The sequence below is a fragment of the Octodon degus genome, unplaced genomic scaffold (assembly GCF_000260255.1).
Source record: "Octodon degus isolate 3935 unplaced genomic scaffold, OctDeg1.0 scaffold00004, whole genome shotgun sequence".
In the NCBI taxonomy this organism is placed as follows: domain Eukaryota; kingdom Metazoa; phylum Chordata; class Mammalia; order Rodentia; family Octodontidae; genus Octodon; species Octodon degus.
The window spans coordinates 17,859,135-17,879,894 of NW_004524580.1; the positions used below are offsets into that span (position 1 = coordinate 17,859,135).

General features: G+C 36.4%; 1 protein-coding gene across 3 annotated transcripts in view; it reads right to left on the bottom strand.

Moving 5' to 3' along the window:
• The window catches only part of Atp2b1 (ATPase plasma membrane Ca2+ transporting 1), a 119,552-nt gene that overhangs the window by 43,003 nt on the left and 55,789 nt on the right, over window positions 1-20,760 (bottom strand). For all 3 annotated transcript variants that reach the window (XM_023716343.1, XM_004623777.2, XM_023716337.1), the window contains exons 2-3: window positions 17,171-17,596; window positions 3,701-3,898 (exon numbers count right to left, since the gene is read on the bottom strand). In XM_023716343.1, the coding sequence (XP_023572111.1) occupies window positions 3,701-3,898; window positions 17,171-17,378 (406 nt within the window). In that variant the 5' untranslated portion in view covers window positions 17,379-17,596. The remainder of the gene's footprint in view (window positions 1-3,700; window positions 3,899-17,170; window positions 17,597-20,760) is intronic.

Consider the following 20,760-nt stretch of genomic DNA (forward strand, 5'->3'; position numbering starts at 1 on the left):
TTCACAACTACACTAACTGTCACAAGAGGTCAAGCTTACAGCCTGTTTTGCTTCTGCCATACTTTTTTCATTAAACTTAATTCTGGCTAGCTTTGGCCTTAAAGATATGCTATACTTTCTTCGCTTAAACATACAAAGACTACTATAGAATGACTAACTGGCCTAATTTTAGTATTATTGTCTCAAGGAACAGGGAGACTGTAAAAGACAGGAAGCAATGGAAGTACCCATCACATTCTACATAATTGTTAGGGGAAAATAATTTCATGGCGTTTAGGGCTTGTCTGAGGTCTATTGTCTTGCCCTGTCAGCTGGGGATAGTATGTGAAAACATGACTCTCATGTACCTCTGATCACAGTTGGAACCTCAACGGTCCTGTGATGCTGTGATACCCAGGGCAGGATTACATCAGCTGAGGAGATCCTGGTTCCTGGACATGGGGTAGTTATAAACCTCCAATTTGTCAAAGTGAAAAAATGTAGTATGTGTGAAATACAACAAAGTGAAGTACAATAAAACAAAGTAGCTTGGATGATTGTATTACTCACTTCTACTGGTCTACTGAAAGGAACAGTTAGTGGTCAAATTTTTAGGAGACCAATTTTGCATGTATACATCTGATAATCTGAACAACTAATTTGGATACAACACTATACAATAGAATAACCATTGCTGAATTACAAAAAAAGGAAACCCCACAAAGTATACCTATACTTATATTTGAGGTTTGGTTTCTTTGTCAAACTAGGAACTCACCACTACCCCAGAGTTATGAGGTAAATGTAGGACACTTGTAAAGCTGGCTGGCCCATTCTTCCCACTCATCCAATAGTGGTATTATTATACATGGTGCACCAGACACACATGAGAAGTATTGTGATCGATCCACGAATGATACTACAGCAACTCTACTGAACTGTACTCAAAGATGTAGTTTTAAAAACATCAACCCACTGGGCTGGGGAGATAGTTTAGAGGCACAAGTACCTGCCTGGCAAGTACACAGTCCTGAGTTTGATCCCCAGTACTACAAAAATAAATAAATAAATAAAAAATAAAAATAAAAAAATTTAAAAAAAAACGAACACCTGAACAAAATGATATTTGTTAATTCAACTGTATAAGCAACTACTAGGTGCTATTACAAGAGTCTGGGATATGGCAATAAGACATACAAGCTCTCTCTATGGAGTCTATACTCAGATTGGTAGGTGGTTTTTCTTTCTTTTTTTGGTCTCTTTGACCATTATGAAGTTTGAAAGGTGCTGTAATGAAAAGTACCATGAAGATCCAAGTAACAACAGGACTAAAGTCAGCTACACATTTTTTTACATGTTGGAAGTCCAAGTAAAAACACAACAAAAACCTCTTTACTTGTGAAACGTACTCAACTGAGAGAGGTGCACACTCTACCTTCTATCTACTCTCCAACTGAGGAATGAGTATGTTGCAGTCTAAGACTCCTCAACTGCTGCGGACACAGCTCAGTGGTGTAAGCACCTGCCCAACGTGTGTACGGTCCTGAGTTGGATCCCTGTGCAAAACTCAGTCAATCGATCTCCTAACTGAAGCTATTCTTCAGATGCTGTATCAAACGTGTATAGTAGATGAGAGTGCAGTTCTCAGTGTCACCTAGGAATGCCAGGGGGATCCCTGAGGTCAAGCCTACTTTCATATTAATACTACGACATAATTTGCTTCATGTGTCGTTAAGATTTAACAGAATTTTTTACAGACTGTATTACATGTGATGCGACATAGCAAATGCAAAAGGAGATATGAGAACTCAGTCTGTTTAACTACATCAGAAACTAAAGAGAAACACTGAAAAGGAAAAAAAAAACACTACCATTCTTCAAGATTTCATTTAAGAATTCTTAGGGGCCAGGGAGATGGCTCAGTGGAATAAGCACTTCCCTGGCAAGCTCAAGGACCTGAGTTCGATCCCTGGTTCCACCAAAAAAGAAAAAAAAAAAAGAATTCTTTATCCAAGTGGTTCGGCAGAATAGTTACTTTTGATCAAAATGCTATATACAAAAACACACTATATTATTTTGAAACACACTGTTTTTCAGTTTTACTGAGGTAAATACAAACTAGATATACGTAAGGTATCCATATAAATTTGATAAATACATTGTGAAATTATTGCCATAATCAAGTAAACTAACAAATCCATCAAACCACACAGTCATCTTTTGTGTATGTGTGGTCAGAACATATTAATACGCTAAAATTTCTCTATTGTAATTTACCATGCATTATATATCTATGGATATAACTCACATAGCGAAAAGTTTAGAACTTTCATTACCAAAAATGTAAAGGGATCATGAGACCAAAAAGCATGAGAACCACTATCATGCAAATATTAGCAATTACAGACTCAAATTGGGCATAAACCATATTTTCATGCTAAACAGTAAATTAAGATTTCTATGATGGAAGAATGAATTTTCTTTAAGCAACTTATGACTTCTTAGTGCAAGTGTCAAGAGTGCTGCTGTTGAGAAATACTGCTCTTCAATGACTTCAGATAAGCTAAAGCCTATCATTAACTTTCTCAAAAAAAAAAAAAAAAAGTTTTCTCTTGAGCCCATGGTATGTGTGAGCTTATTACGCTTCAAGAACCTAATTTCTAGAATTAGGAAATATTTATTAAACTCCACAGCTTCAACCACATAAAAAATTGAAGCTTTACAAAGAAAAATATCCTGTTGAACCAATCTTTTGATCTATAAAATATTAACGGATGACTTTAGAGATACCTAAACATAATAACCAAAACTAAGGCTAGATTTCCTAACGCTTAGAGAGCAAATATTTTAAACAAATAAATTTTTAAAAGGCAAAGAAACATCAAAGATAAACGAAGGCATACAACAAACATTTATATCGGTAAGTAAAATATAACTACCCCTTTGATAATGTATTTCTTCCAGCTGTTACGATACTCTTTATAGATTGACCAACCCCAAATTTGAAAATTCAAAATGCTTCAAAATGTAAACTTTTTGAACACTAAATAACGCCACCAGTAGAAAATTGCACACGATGAAACTATCTCCTGAAAAAGTTATTTTAAAATGTTGTTAAAAAATTATCTTCAAGCTTCATTTATAAGGTATACATGAAACAAAACTAAATTTTCCAAGATACCTCCATTATATACCTGCAAATATTGAAAAATCCCAAATTCAAAACACTTCTAGTCCTAAGCATTTCAGATAAGGGATACTTCGCCTGAAATACAGACACTGGTATAATGTTAAAGAAATCACCCAAGTACTATATATAAATGGGTATTTTAGGAACACAAAAATAGGCTTTAGAAGTGAATACAAATTTGTTTCTATAGTATTTTTCAAAAGAAACCAAAAATCAAAAACTAAAATTATTTCACAATAGAACAGTATTCTAATAAACTTAATAATGATAGTACAGAACACTTCACATCTGTGCAGTATCCTTTTGAAACAGGTTGCTATTTAACTTCTGTGCACCACCTTAAAAGACACCTGACAATATACAACTCAAAGGGTTACTGTGAAAATTATCTGAGGTATTATACTTAGAGCATAACAGTGCATAGCACATTGCAGTCAACAGATACTGACTGGTTAGTAAGTAAATAAATGAACTGAAATAGTATCATACCAAAGGCTTCCTTTTTTGCCTTCCCCACCTCAATTTACTTACGTGCAGAATTTCCTTCTGGAGGTTGATAAAAAGAAAGGCCCAAAGATACTATAGCTGCAATTTCTAATATAATTAAAGTGACATCTTGTAATGCTTCCCATACTAACTGAAGAAAAGTTTTTGGCTTTTTAGGAGGTATAAAGTTCTTTCCAAACACTGCTTCTCTTCTTTCTAAATCTGCAGGGTTTCCGCTTAAACCTAATTAAAAGAAATAAAGTCAGTGAAGTTTTACTACTTATAAATGAAAACTATTTTACTACAAATATACTAATTCACTGCACTTTTGATTACAATTCATAGACCCTATCAAAATGTTTACTTGCATGCTTCAGACTAAGTATGCAGACTTAAACTTTTTCCTCCTGTACATTTTATTATTTACTCTTTCAGTTTCTCAAACTAGGTAAACAATATGATACTTAAACATGCAAGTGTGATTTAGTCCACTTATGAGTATGTTCTTTAGCTGCATCCATTTACCTGTAAGTCTCAAGTTCATGCTTCTTTATGGCTCAGCAGTACTCCGCTGTATAAAAATACTACATCTCTTTCTCCATTCCTCAGTTGTTGGGCAGTTGGGTTGTTCCCAAGATTTAGCTATTACAAATTGTGCTGCTATAAACATGAAAGCACACATATCGCTGTGGACTGATGTTTTTAACTCTTCTGAGAAGATACCCAGAAGGTGAGTGGCTGGGTTGAATGAGACCTCTAATCTCAGTTTTTTGAGGAATCTCCACACTGATTTCCATAGCGACTGCACCAGTCTACACTCCCACTAATAGCAGAGAAGTGTTCTTTTTTTCCCCATAGCCTCTCCAGGATTTGTTATTGGCTGATTTCTTGATGACAGCCATTCTTTCTGGGGTGAAATTCTGTGTTGCTTTAATTTGCATTTCTCAAATGACCTGTGTGTTGAACATTTTTTCATATATTTATTTGCCATTTGTTTTTCTTCACCTGAGAAGTGTGTATTCTCTCTCAGATACCCATTTTTTGATTGGGCCTTTGAATTTCAGGTTTTTTCAATTCTTTATATTTTGTAAACATAAGTCCTTTAGCATCATAATCCCTAGCTTAAATTATATTATAAAGCTACTGTGATAAAATCAGCATGGTATGGGCAAAGAAAACTGACATGAGTAACAGTGGAACACATTAGGTGATGCAGAAACACAACTACAAACTACAAATACTCTCAACCACCTTATCTTTGACAAAGGGGCCAAATACATTCACTGGAAGAAAAATAGTCTCTTTAATAAATGGTGCTGGAAAAACTTGCTTTCCACATGTCAAACACTAAAACTAGACCCATGTCTATCAGTGTACGAAAGCGAAAATGGATCAAAGGCCTACATATTGAAGCAGAAGGACTAAATTTGCAGGAAGAGAAAATAGGTAGATATCTCAAAGATACAGGTGTAGGGAGACACTTTATGAAAAAACCCAGAGAGCATGGGAAATACTACAAAGAATCAATAAATGGGATCTCACCTTATTAAAAAAAGCTTTTGCAAAACAAAAAATCAACAGTAGAGTGAAAACACAACCCACACAGTGGGAAAAGTTTTAGCCAGTTGTGCTGCAGACAAAGTATACAGACTTTAAATTGGGGGGAGAAACATGTAGTGCTTCAGAAAATACTTTAAGCAGAAGACCCAACAATGGATTTTAAGAATTTCCACTTTCCTGATTGCTTATTTTTGGCTGTACTAACATTGTCTTGTAGACTGCTAGAAACCAGAACTGCTTGACAGGTTTGACGCTGGAAGGAAACATTTCTCTGATATTTACTTAGGATATGCTGCCTACAAAGAGAGAAAGCTTACACAAAGACATATGTACAGATAGATGAGATATAGCTACTAAATCATGAATAATCAATAAAGTCTGATTTCACATTTATTGAAGAATACTGAAAAGTTAATTTATTACAATCTCTAAAAGCTTTTCTACTAAAATATCTGCTGTATTGATAAAAGATTCATATGTCACAACTTAGAATGACCTTTCTTCGAAGAAAAAGATAGTGCACCTGACTGGCTGAGTTTGTCATTATAAGGGAAAAGGACATAATACTTTTGCTTGCAGTACACAACTAAAAAATATGAGGGATCAGGGAAGACAGAGTTGGATGAATACTCATTTCATCTTTCCTTAACCATCTCAAGTATGCTGTCCTCTAATCCCACTGATGCTCCCAAACCTGGACAGTCAACAATGCAAAAAGCATTCAGAGGGAGTATGTGGTAGAAGCTTAATGCAGACAGCAGTGACAAATTATATTTTTATTATCATTTAAGAATGCTGAAGGAAAGGGTTGGAGGTAGCCAGAATATTCACACTTAAAATTTACCACATTAGGGGCCAAGGAGATAGCTCAGCAGAGTAAGTGCTTCCCTGGCAAACATAAGAGCCTGAGTTCCATTTCCGGTTACACACACACACACACACACACACACACACACAAAGTATCATATTAGACCTAACTTTTACTTGTTTTCTGGCAAGTGTTCCTTCCATGCAAAGAATAAAAGAAAAAAAAAGACAAGGAAACAGATTACTGGAAAGCTCTCAGTTTAAAGTATGTTAGCTATTAATCTCACTGCACTGGCCAGAGGAGAAACAACAAAATGCATTCTAGAATAAATGACAGAAAATGAACATATAAGATTTAAATATTTGTCAAAGGTACTAAAAAACATTCTAGTTTTCAACAGCAGCTGTAATGTAATCCATATGCAACAGTTCAAAGCATTTTAGATTGCTGATGACAGAAGTCAACAACTACCATTTTTTACACAGCTCTTAGCTTTCAGCTAGTCAATGGAAGGAAAGGTAACGGAGGACTGGCAAGGTGACGGACTGTGGTAATACTTGACAATGAGGATAATGAGCACATTTATCCTTTCTTGTGTTTCAATGTCCTTATTAGGGGAAAAATTACTGCTAACCTTCTCTATCTTTTCCTAACAAATACCTCTGAAGATTCTGGTTCAATCAGTTTAACTCCCAATGCACAGAATACCACTAATTCTATAAATGTAACACCTGTTCATATTTAATACTAGCACTGTTAACTCCAAAACTAACTTTTCAAAGCCTTTTACTTTACAACAGCATTTTGTGTTAATGTTTGAAAGAATAGCCACTGAGATAAAAACAGCTTTAAAATGATTCTAGAGGGGAACTGGAGAGTTTTTAAAAAAAAATCTAGTGATTATTATAATTCTTCTAAACTAGCACCACACACATACATGCATATGCTTAGGACACCATATCGAAGTTGTCGGGTTTAATAATTAGAAGACCTGGATTCCAGGTCATCTACTGAAATCTTTTTTAGTACCAGAAATTGAACTTAGGACCTTGCACTTGCCAGGGAGGCACTGTGCCACTGAGCTATATCCCATCTACTGATAACTTGTATAAGTCACTTGACCTCTTTGGGATTTGGATAATCTCTAATATTAGTTGGTATATCCTCCAAGGTTGTTTTGAAAGACCAAAGGAGAAGGTAAAATTGTGAATCATAAATTATAGTAGTTTGCACTATAAATTTTAGTACATCGTAGTTTGTACATAAATTATAGTAAATTTATAATCTTGTATCATAATTGCTTTAAGGTAAGCAAGCATAAAGACATGTTACAAATTTAATATTACAGGTTTTAACTCCATTTTGAGAGCAATTAATTTTTAATAATAAACTTACTAATCTAAATATGAAAGCATGAGTTTTGTAACAAGTTACTTCCTCAACAGATATTTAATGAACCTTTATTACTTCCAGGGACAATTGTACATGCTAAGGTATCAAAGTCAACAGACAAGACCTACCTTCAACAATATAAATTTACTGGAGAGAGACAGACATGCAATGAAAATAATGTACAGACACACATGGAAGATAACAAAAGGCCATGTGGACTGCATTAGCCTTTCTCAGGAGCTAATAGAGTAATCTCAGTTCACAAATGCTTCTGTTTATGAGCAATATGGTTCTCAAACAAAAGCCTTTGCCAGACTTGTTTCCATTCACAAACTACATCAGGTGGCAAGCAAAACTGTAGTCACCTTTCCCAAAATTGTAAAACAATGTTCCTGAACTGAGGCATCACACTGTATTTGACTTGAGTCTAAATGAGGAGGAGTCAACCACGGGAAGATTCTAAAGCAGTCCTGGCAGCACAAAAGCAAATACAAGACCAAGAGAACAAAACAAGGTTAACATAACACATTCAGTGAAAGCTGTTTATTAAAATGCTGCTTTCAGGAACCAAAAAATAAGCTACTGAGCTAGATTCCAGTGACCAAGGAGAAAAGAACAGAGGGTCACACAAGAAAAGGAGCTTGAGGCAAGATCATAAAAAATGTAGGTAAGGGCTGGGGAAATAGCTCAGTGGTCTAAGTGCCTGCCTAGCAAGTGCAATGACCTGAGTTTGATTCCCAGTATCACACATTGGGGAGTCAGGAGGATCATTACAAGTCTGAACTGTGTAACAAGCTCCTCTATCAAATAAATAGATAAATTAAAAAAAAAAAAATGCTGGAAGAAGGGGCAAGACCATAAGAGATCAAATGCATGGAAACCATTTGAAGGTTTTATACCAGGGAAGTGATAACTAGTCTGCATTTTAGAAAGATCCTTTAAGTTACTATGTGAAAGACACATGAGAGGCCAAGCGTGGAGGGCAAAGACCAGCTGACGGGCTATTCAAACAGATGATGGTGCTTGAATTTAAGTTTTGGATATAAAAACAAAAAGGAATTACTTTGTCAGGGAATTGGAGAAAAAAAAAGACTAATTATAAAATGATTAGGTACGGTTATGTGGGTTAAAAGGGGGGAAAGAATGAACAGCAATAACTAGATTTCATTTTATGTTTTGGTCTCAGCCAATGGAATGGAGGCAGATTATTGAAATGTTAGAAACAGGTGGGTTTAACTGAAAATCATGGCCACTGCATATTTGAGGGGGAAGATAGTAGAGTCATCTACTAAGATAGGGCTAGCTCTGAGAATTGCAGAACTGGGATAAAGTAGAGAGAAATTAATGGACTTGTTTCACAGATTTAAATAAAACCAGTGGTACTATCCAGCAAATAGGTAGCTAATCATATTCAGATCTCAGGGAAGTTTTAGCCAGTGAGTTATCAATATACAGATGTATCTGGAACAATGGGCCAGATAAAAGTGCCCAGTAAAGCAGACAGAAAGAGAATAGGACTAAGGATAGAGCCTGATGGTTAAATAAGAGTCAAAGGTAACCGAGAAGCAGCAGGTTGTGGAGGTACTACAGAAACTTAGAGACCATGGTTAAACCATACAAGTGGTGGTAGAAGGCTGAGAAAGATGAAAACCAATAGATTACTTTTTTCACTAGGTAGTACCTGATCACCTTGGTAAGAAACCTATTGATGCAGAAGAAAGTCTGATTAGAAAGAGTTGAACAAAGCATGGAAATGAGCAAGTAGAAAAAGTAAGTACAGGTAACTTTTTACAAGAGCGTGATGGGGTAGGAAGAAGTAAAGCAGCCAAAGATGAGTTACAGTTTTATATGCACTCTGTTTTTGTTCTTTTAAAGACAAATGACAGATGATACCAGAGACAAAAGACAATATGAGAGTAAAACATCTGAAACGGCAAGGAGGAATGGAATCTATGGCCAGAGTGGGGGTACTATTAGTATAATACAGAAAAAGACTTCCACTGCAAAGAGGAGGAAGTGAAGCTTGTGGGGAAGAGAAGTACCTAAGTTGCTAGGGGCCAGTAATGAAAGTACCCAGTCCTAGTTTATTATTATTATTTTTTAATTTATGTATTTGGTACAGGGTCTCACTATGCAGGTTGGACTCATAGTGACCCTCCTGTTTTCAGCCTCCCCAGAACTGCGATTACAGACATGCACCACCAAGCCCAGGTTCAGTGGCTGGCTCAGCATGTCTGAAGGCGGGGCCAGCACAGCATGTGGTACCAGGGATTGAACCCTAGTCCCTGCACTTGCCTAAACAGGCGCTTAGTCCACTGAGCTATCTTGCTAGCCCTCCCAGTCCTAGTTTTAAAAATGTGAAAGAAAAAAATACCAAATTACTAGGAATAAATATGAGAAATGTGCTTAGGTTTATGGACTCAGCTGATTGTAACACAGTGGCAATGAGGCCATGGTAACATATGGAATTGACCTCTAAATAACCCAGTCCACTTCACAAAGACACAATATAACCAAAACTCACTAAAAGCAGCTGCAGAATTATAAGCTTTTTGGCAGCCTATGTGCCTGCCTGGCAAGTGTGAGGATCCATGTTTGAATCCTGGTACCACATGCTGTGCCAGCCCCAGGATCCCAGGTGCACCGTATCAGCCCCAAAACTGGGAGTGGTGGTACATGCCTGTAATCCCAGCACTTCGAGGCTGAGACAGGCAGATCACTATGAGCCACAATTGCGTAGTGAGACCATCTACCAAATAAATAAACAAATAAAATGCTTTTTCAGATCTGAATCTACCATTGTCGGGAATAAAAATAACATTTATTATATAGGTGGATAATTAGCTAAGTCATATTGTTTTATATCTGAACAAAAATAACATTCTATGGAATAAAATTAAATCCTATCAAAACTTGTTTTACAAGGAAATGTGGCATCTCAATACTGGGACTAACTCAGGAAAAGCTGTGGGGGACAGCTTACTGGAATGCTGGAAGCAGGTGGGTTTAACAGAAAATCATGGCTAATACACAGCACATAATTACAGCCTTATCTACACTTGAAGTTGTTTCTGTACTGTGTATGTGTGTGTGTGTGATGGGAGAAGTGGCAGCACCAGCCAACCTGACTTCTCCATGTGGAAGCCAGAACAAAACATAAACCAAGAACCCATGTGGAAATCTGCATCTATGTGCATTCTTTCTTGGGGAACAGGCTAATATTTTCAATAACATCTCAACTGCAAAACTGAAGGTGATCTTGTTCCCTACCCCCAAACTTTAGAACCACTGGTCTGAAGTAAAACTCACATATTCATTCCCAGTACCTATCTCCTGCCAAGCACCATGAAAGGCAATAAACATATAAAGGGAAATGAGTCAGGATGCCTTGGCATTTTCCCTCAAAAGCTTATAATTCTGCAGCTGCTTTTAATGAGTTTTGGTTATAGTGTGTCTCTGTGAAGTAGACTGGGTTATTAAGAGGTCAATCCCATATGTTACCATGGCCTCATTGCCACTATGTTACAATCAGCTGAGTCCATAAACCTAAGCACATAATGTGGTGGGGAGACTGGTAGGCAATCAGCTTAAGACAATCCAGTACATTAAAAATGAGGACGGGGATGGTATAAATGTTATAGTACACACATAGACCTGGAAACCAAATTTAGGCAGTTAGGGTGGATATAGGAATTGTAAGATAATAAACCTTTTTTTTTTCTCTGTATATTTTAGGGAAGGGTCTACAGGGTGTTCAGGGTCTCACTACTAGATCGGACTCATAGTGATTCTCCTGTTTACATCCTCCCCAGAGCTGGGATTACAGGCTCACACCACCACACTGTTTCAATTGCTGTCTCAATATGCCCCAGGGGCAGGGCCGGCACAGCAGGCCTGGGAATTGAATCCCCTGCTCCTGTGTCTGCTTGTAGGACATGTAATCCGCTGAGCTATCTCGCTGGCCCTTAAGATATTAAACTTGTGATCACAATGATTAAAGGGATAGTTATAGTATGGATTACTAACTTATTAAGAATGTACTTTATCGTTTACAGAGGATGCGGATTTTGGTGGAGGGAAAGTGAAATCAGTAGTAACAAGCCCCAAAACAAAGTGTGTCCCGAGCCAGCGGGTCACTCAACAACAGGAGACGCGAGAAATGGAGACAACACAGGATTCTGATCAGGTCTTGTTTATTCAGGGGAGGTGCTGGGTATATATAGTGGAGGCGTAGGGAAATGACGTCGGCGGGTAAAAGGCGTGAGCAACTAGGCAACCGGGCTATGACAGGAAGTCCCACCTCCGGGGCATAGCAGGAGACTTATGGGAAATAGTCGGGGTAAGAACTAGGAACCTAGCTCATCAGAGGTAGAAGAGGAGGAACCCGGAAACCCACTTGCAATAGCGTTGGAGGCCTGGAGTTACTGTGCCTCCCACAAAAGTGAATGTGTCACAATGAAAGTATTTAAGAAAACTAAAAACTGTGCTATGCTTCAAACACTGAGGAACAAAGCTGAAAAAGAGATTTGAAAGCTATTATAGTTTAGAAATAAGTATCCCCTAAAAGTTTCATGTTTGGAGGGAAATTTGTAAAAGGCAAGATTTATAAGATCTGAAGAGAAACCAGAGAAGTGGAGGGCAATTTGATCATGAGGGTGGTACAACTAATTCAGCAGTCAATTCATCCATGAATGAATTCAGTAGCATTTGTGCTGTTAGGAAGTGGGGACTAGTTAGAGGTAGACACTGAGGTGTTAGCTGCAAAAATGTATATTCTTGTCTCTGGTTCCTATCTTCTCTCTAGCATTTTTTTGCTGCCATAGTTGAGGACCTTTCTCTTCCATGGCCTTTTATATACGAGTTAACTAACCATTGACTGAATCCTCTGAAATGTGAGCCAAAATGAACCTCTCATCCTCTGAGTTGCAGGGAAGTGACAAATAGAAAAAGGTAAGCAGTGGTCAAATTCTAAGGAGACTTGTGAACCTAATGAGAAGTCTTTAAAGTTTGTTCTGAAGGTAATGCAACACTACTGCTGGCTTTAAGCAGGAAAGTGATAGGCAGTAGGGAGAAAGACAGGAAAAGTTTTTTTTTTTTTACAGTTTAATGTATATTAATAGCAAAATTACAGGAACAGCACAGAAAGACAGACAACATTAAAAACATGCACTAGCATGCAAGACAACTCAGTTAGAAAAGTATAGTGACTGGATGGAATTCACTGTATGATAAAAATGCTACAAACACCATTTAGTTGCTGTCAATATGAAATTCACTTGTTTAAAAAAAAAAATCCAAATGCTGAATTACCCTAAAATACAGAAGTGTGGACATCATGAAGTAGACACCTTTGGAATAAGAGAAAATTAGGAGTTGAAATTTCCTAGACTTATTGATCAAGTGACTGCAAATATTCATGTTAAAGGCCAATGCCAGCAAAGTCATTTGCTTGCAATGGTTTTTCATCAGAAAGGGAAAAAGACATGCTTTTACAAGGAAAAGCTTGTAGGGGGTGTTTGAAAGAAACCAAGGTCTTCAGGCTCAAAGCTTGAAAGAAAATCCCAAGCTGTTGCTCTTAATGTGGGAATCACCAGAACCTAAATGGCTTCTAGGTCAGAAGACTGGAAAGCATCACCCTTAGGAAAAGCACAAGAGGATGATAAGCCTGGCCAGGCAGAGAAACAAAACTAAAAGGATACTTTTAGGAAGACTGCAAAGAATGTTTTGAAAAGGCAGTATCTCTACCAGGATCTAAAAACTAACCTTAAAGAAAAGCAATATAAAACAAAATGAAGGCTTAAGCAAGTGCAGGGATGGGGTTTGACCTTGACACCAAAGGGGAATGCCAGCCCTGCCCCCAGACACACTAAGCTGGCCTCGGACACCAGGCATATTGGTGGTTGAAAACAGAAGGATCACTGTCTGAGCTGCGTAGTGAGACCCTGCATAAAATATTTTTTTTTAAAAAGGGAAACTTTAGGTAACCAGGAAACTTACTGTTGACCCTATACTGCTTCCTACGACAAATCTCATCTCTCTACATTGCACTGTTTCTTTTTTAAAAATTTTGGGTTTTTTTGTTTATCCCACTTTAGCAACTACCAATGTTTAGGATTTCACCTGACTTCTTGCCCTTCATAAATCCATAAATCTTACAGAACACTGCTCCACACCTGCCTGTACACTTACTAAAGTGCCTGCAAGCAGGTGCAGGGGCCGGGGGTTCGATTCCTGGACCTGCTGTGTCGCCCTCACCCCTCAGGGCATGCTGAGTCAGCAATTGAGACTGGATGTGGTGGTGCATGCCTGTAATCCCAGCTCTTGGGAGGCTGAAACCAGGCAGATCACTGAGTCCAATCTAGTAGTGAGACCCTGAACACACTGCAGACCCTTCACTAAAATTTAAAAATAAATTTAAAAAAAAAAGAAATATGACTTAAAATGAGAAATTCAATATAGGAAAATAACATACAAAAACTGCTTAGGTGATTTTATGCAGCTAGGTTGCTATAAGCAGGTTGTTTTGGCATAGAAGTGTATTCTTGGATTGATTCTGAGGAATACAAAGCAGATGCTTTCTTTAAAAGATACAGCTAAAAATGTACAAGTATCAATTCCAGATAACACTGAAATGTATAGTTCTCTTTCCTTTAAGAATTTTTATGGTTAACAGAAAACACTGGGAAGTTTTTAATTTGATAATCCTATCTGGTTTAAAATACTTCTTGTAGGTCAGTACAATAGAGTATCCTTCAGAACAAATTGAAGAACTCAGAGAAATAAAATGCTGGAGCAAATGAGGAAGCACAAAAACACAACTGCCTAAGTGGGCAGTTTATTTTGCAGTCTAGAGTTTTTTAAGACTAGACTGCTAAATAAATCCTAAAATTAGGATCTTGAATGTCTTTCAAAGGCTATGTGTTCAAGGTTTGGTCCCTATCTTGTGATAGTCCTAGGAGGTGGTAGAACCTTTAGGAAAGCTAATCCCAATTATTATAATGTATATATCACTATGAAAGAAAAGTACCATGTAGGTACTTTTTCCTCAGTATTTCAACTTTTTAGGAAGTTGTGTGAGTTGAACTTTTCTAACAGGCAGTATAATGTAGTGGCTTTATTAAAAGCATGGTTTCTGTCAAGCATAACCCATAATTTTGGAAAGTCATTTAATTATCTTTTACTGGCTATAAGCAGTTTAATCCTAACAGAAGTACTTTGTGCCTAGACCATTTCTTTTGAGCATACATGTGCCTAGTTGCTTATTCTAGTAACGTGCTGCCAAGGCGAGCACACTAGCTGGTTATTCTTGTTTTACTTATCACCTGCCTAGTTGATTAGTGACAAAATGCTCCATGCTCAAAACGTTCATCAAGTATTTCTAAATTTTGAAGACTCTTGCGCACAAAAAAACTATAAAAACGCCGCCCACATTTTTTTTGTTTCCAAAAACTATAAACACAAATACAATGGTATCTTGGTTTATAAATTTCAATTTGGTCTACAATTTTGGGGAAGATAGCTGTCTTTGTGTGGGGGGGGGTGGGGGGGAAGAGGCTTGTGGCTGTATTTGTCACCTGATACTGAGTTTGTGAACTTAAGTAAAAATTTTGTTGACTGCTTTGTCAATTGAACTGTTTCAAACAGAAGTGTTCAAAACTGAGGTACTACTGCATCATGCTTACAACGGGTTGTTTCACTTGCATTAAAAGATCATTCCAAAATGATAAACTGTTTCTATATAATCATAAAGACAATAATCGCCATACAAATTTTAGCAAGTATCAAAATTCACTTGCTAAAGAACATGAGCAAGAAAACAAAAGAGGGAAAACAATGCGTACTGTAATAACACAAAACACCAACAATTCATATCACATTTTGAATGCTAAGTCACTTCTCTAGAGCATGTATATATCTTGTACCAGCTGGTGAAAGGGTATATAATCTCCTTTTCCAAATCTTAAAAACGACTAAATGTGAGGCCAGAGAGATAGCTCAGTAGAATAAGTGCTTGCCTGGGAAGCGCAAGGTCCTGAGTTCAATCCCTGGTACTGGAAAATAACAAAACAAAGCAAAACAGAACAAAACAAAACAAACCCACTAAACTAATAACAAAGGTTTTAATTTACTAACTAAACCAAAATCAATTTAAGGAATGCTACCCAAAGTAACAGCAATATACGCTAATAAAAACTGCAATGCAATGCAAATTAATGAGAAATCTTTTTTATAAAATGAGATAGCATAATGGAAGTGTCCAGTTATTAGGAAAAAGACCTTCAACTGCAGAGAAATACAAAATCATAGTTGAAGAAGTATAGTTAAATGTCGAGCTAAAAGTGAAGTTCAATATAGTTTTTATGAATAAACTATGCTGCGACACTAAGAGCTCTGTAATGTCAGGGTCGCCTATTAGCACGGTGATGATGCAATGCTTATCGAGTGGGTTTTATATAAAATGTAGTAAGAACATATGGTTAGGATGACTTAATGAGCCTACCAACTAACAACAGCATATTAATATACAAAGTGTTAAGATGCTACAAAGTTAGCTATTTCATAATGAACAAACTCCAAAATTTTACTAAACTACTAAGGCATACCAAGAAGTTATTTTACTAGAGGTTCCAATTTGAAAAGATACAGAAAATCTTGAAGCGGTAACAGGTCTTACAGAAAAATAATCCACAAACAAATAATCCATGTGTGAATACTAACGGTAGTTTCTTTAACAACATACTACCTCAGAGAAATCAAAGCAATTAGCGATGACTACAAAAATTAGCAACACACAAACACATAAATGTTTTAACGAATCTTTTGACATGATTTAAAATTTTAAAATAATTTCAGAAATCATTTCTTGCTATTATAAATACTGTAATAGTGTGGCATGTTTGAGAAATAGTCTTAAGAAAACACTTGTGTAACTGTCATGGAATCTGATTTACAATTTTTATGAATATGAATTTTTACAATAATTTCTCATTTTGGTTACTATAAATTATAATTGCCAAACAATCCTCTTCATGTGTTTCCTCACATTTTACCTTTGCAACTTGCAAATGCCTTCCTAAAATCTTAAATCTTAATTTTATGTTCAACATGATCAATGTATGAAAGGTTCTTTTTCAAATTTCAAAGACTATAAGGCAATGAAGTTATAATGAATTTTCCTTTCTTCTCAAAGGAGCTTATTGCAAATCAAGAATTATGAAACCAATGTCTTCTCCAAACAATGGAAAAGTCAACATACTTTCAGACTGAAAACTACTTGTAATCAAAGAAATGTCTGCTAAGTGAAAAACTAATTGCCATCTAATCTACAAATTTTACTTTAGGACCTCCTGAAATAATTATTACAGTTCAAGCTACTAGATCCAACAACTATGTATTAAGCCACTTTAAATGAAGGACTGTGAACAGGGTTTATTTCCACTGAATCCCCTGGGGGCTACCTAGCCTGATTCCATCCTCTACAGCTTGAGTGGAAAGACAATGTAGTTATTGTAAACAGGCAACAATAACATTTAGAGCAGGGCACAATATATTATCCCACCAGTATAAGACATATAAATTAATTTATATTATGTCTTGATCTTCATATACTTTAACTGTACCAATCTGGTATTAGCCCATTTTTAATGTCACTACTGTTATAGCATAATCATATAACAGATAAGACAATATAAAGCATGTTTATCTATGAGCCAAAATATACAGCACACAGGACTAAAAACAAGAACACAACTTACCTTCATTGGGAGATGTTTTCAACTTGGTACAAATTCCATAGACATCTCCATAGCTTTCCTGTATTTTTCGTAATGCATCTGTGGACCTGAGCTCCATGAGAGCTCGCAGCTCTGCGAGCGTAATTCCAAAGTCTCCATCATGATTAGCTTCTTTCAAAGAGTTTTTCACACCACTGTATGCAACTGAATTATTTGCCATGTCGCCCATTACAAGTATAATTAATGAGGAGGAAAATGTTTCCCAAATGAATCTAATTTTTACTTGATATATTTCCAAGATGACAATCTTCCTAATATGAAAATTTTTCTTAAACCAAACACTCCTTGTATGACTTTGTAAAGCAGCATCAGCAGCAACATTTCCCAGAGAAATATCTTGACCTTTGGCCCACGACTTGTTTCTTCGTATCAATCAGATGTACACATCTGTAGGAAGAAAAATTTAAACATTAGTAAGATCCATCTTAAGACAACTTTGCACATAAACATACTTTCCATATATCATGAGGTAACTAATCCAAGTGCACTATTTAATTATAGAAATATTTGAGAATGCAAATGCCTTTAAATTTTTACATAATAAAAGATCCAAGTATGATGTATAAACTTCATCAAGATCATTAGATCATCATTAAATGAAACTATTTCATGTGACTGAATTTCATGTTCAAAGATTACTGTTACTAACAGTTGCCACTGAAGTACTTAGTTCCAAGCACTATGCTGACTACTAAAAGTTCATTCTCTCAATCATCACAATTTAATCTCATGAGGTGTTACTAGTCCTTATCCTGCTAAGAGTAAGGCCCAAAGGAACTAAGTTTTCTCTACAGCTAACAAATGAAAAATGTCTAAGCCCAGACTACCTCCAAGCTCACGGTCCTTTTCATACATTGGCCTCCCTTTCTAAACCTTTCATGCAGAACAGCCTTTCAAAGGATAAGAAGCACAACAAATCCTCTGATATGGTTTCCTGCAATTTTCCTTGGCCATTCTGCCTTCTACCATCTTTTGGCTTCCTAAGAAAATGCCTTCCAGGGGATTTCTGTCACATTTTACCACCTCAAGTCTTCTTTGACTAGCTAAAGAAATTCTCCAAGTTTATAGTCAGTCTCTTCTGCTACTTTTGTTGTTGTTGACCCTTATTATTGCCTGAAATTATTTTGTTCATTCAATTACATGTTGTTATTTTCTATCCGTGCCCCCATCTAATATTAGCTCTGACATGAGGTCTCAAACATCACTATATTTTGAGAGCCTAAAACTGTGCCAGGACATGGCAGACAATAAAAGCTGGAGAAACAAATGCACATACTGTACTGCTTCAATTTCTTCACCACACTTACATCTTTTTTTCCCCATGATTTTATTGAGAGACAAATAGCAATAAGACAGTTTCAAATCAAATTGGTAGGACAGCTTCAATAATTAACACACTGCATACTCTCTTCCTAGTGGTTATTTGCTGTACAAGATGCAGACATGATATCCTATTTACAAACACTATTACAACAAATCCCTCTATTCATTAAAAGAATGTAACTATGTATCTTTCCTAACCATTTTGAAAACACAGATACAAAATGGACATTCATTTGTATCCCCTTTTTTTAGTTCCGCCATTTGAATATTATAGGTGTGTTAACTCAGCAAAATATTCTAAAAGAGTCCAGTAGTCCATAATAGTATTGGGTCTTCCTCTTGACTGGCAGTGTCAGAAATTGTTGACCTGAGTCCCCTACAGCTGAACATAACACCATGGCTTTACTTCTTATACTTCATTTTTATACTTTTCTGCTGGATGGTTAAGACCAAGATAAAGTAAGACCTTTCCAACAAGAGTTGTAGCATTTGGATCTGATAAGGTCAGTCCACACTTACATCTTACTCTATCCTCCTAAATTGAGCTAGCTATCTAGTCTTCTTTCTCCTTAGAGTAACAACCACCTCAAAATTAACACCCAAACATTGGATTCATTATATTCCCTAATTAAACAGCTCTCTTCCACAATCACCATTATCCTACTCCCCAGTTTCTTCCCTATTCTAGTATTTCTTACATACAACCCCTCATGCACTTTTCTACTACATTTAATTCTTAAACTAGGCATGATGGCACTGTATTTATACCTGCAGGAAGAAATGGAGTCCTTTTCCTTATGCCTGTTTTGGCATTCAAGGCCAAGTTCCAGTTCACTGATTCAACTTCTCTCCCCCAAGCAATACAACCCTTCAACAACATTTAATAAAATGTTTGATGATTATGAACTAGAAAAGATACTAGCAAGTGCAATTGTTCTTTAAGCTATGAAGTTGTTAGGAGGATGTTTACAAACATTGGAATGTAATCCACATACTTCAGCATGCACCAAAGTCACCTGGAGAGCTCATTATAACACAAATTGCTAGGCCTCACCTCCACAGTTTTAAATTCAGTAGAATTAGGCAGAGGAACCACAATTAGCATGTCTATCAAGTTTCCAGACAATACTATCTGTCTACAGAGCACAAAGTGAGAGGCACTGGACTGGAGAACTGATTAAAAACTTAGAATACATACCAAGGAGTTAAGGATGATGGGCAAAATTTGCTTGCCTGGGTTAAATTTACAAAGATGATAGCAAAGGATTCTGTGAGGTATTTTCATTGTCTGCTTGCTTCCCACTTCACGTACCCTTATGTTTGCACAATTATTACCAATTTTATTCATTTCAAAGATAAGTGGATTCCTTTCTACTCATAAATTAGTTATTATAATAACCCAAGTTCAAAAACTGGGAAGGGCTTCTTTAAAAATCTTAACTTCCCATACTCAACATGTGTTCACCTAACCACCATACCTGACCTAAAATAGATTATTTGTCTAAGAGGTAAAACAATTAAAATTTTTAAGTCAGTGTGTTGAGGGCATGGTGTTCATCTGTCATCTGCTTTTCATAAGAATTTTCCTCACTAATTCCTGACACACTACCCTGCTGATTACTACTGAAATGAAATGTCCTGCTTGACCAGATTTTCCTAGAACTAGACTTATAGCTTCTCTTAATCTGCCTTTATTTGGGGTGGTGGGGAGTGGTATGTGTCAAGATACCTGTAGGGCTCTTGCATTCTAGTTAGAGATTTAAGTGGCAAATCCTTGAGCTTATAAAAAGCCTCCTGCTGTTTGAAGTGCAAGGAATACAAGAAAATAACTGATTAGTTCTGGGTTCAATGTTAGAACTGCATTACTGCCACACAAAATCACTTTCTTCATTTTGGTTTTTATTAGTTATAAAACTCATTTAAAAAATCTTGGAAACAATCAAGATGCCCATCACCTGAGGAATGGTTGAAAAAGATGTGGTATTTTTACACAATGGAGTATTATTCAGCTATTAAAAATGATAAACTCCAAGCCTTTATATTGAAGTGGATGCCACTTGAACATATACTCATAAGTGAAATAAACCAGACACATATGTGTAAATATCATAGTCTCCTTAGTATAAGCACTCAAAAGAAGAAATACAAATAGAAAGGTATATAATACAAGTAAAAGGAAAGCAGGATCTCAAGGACTAACTAATCAAGAGAGGGAAAGGAGAAGAGCT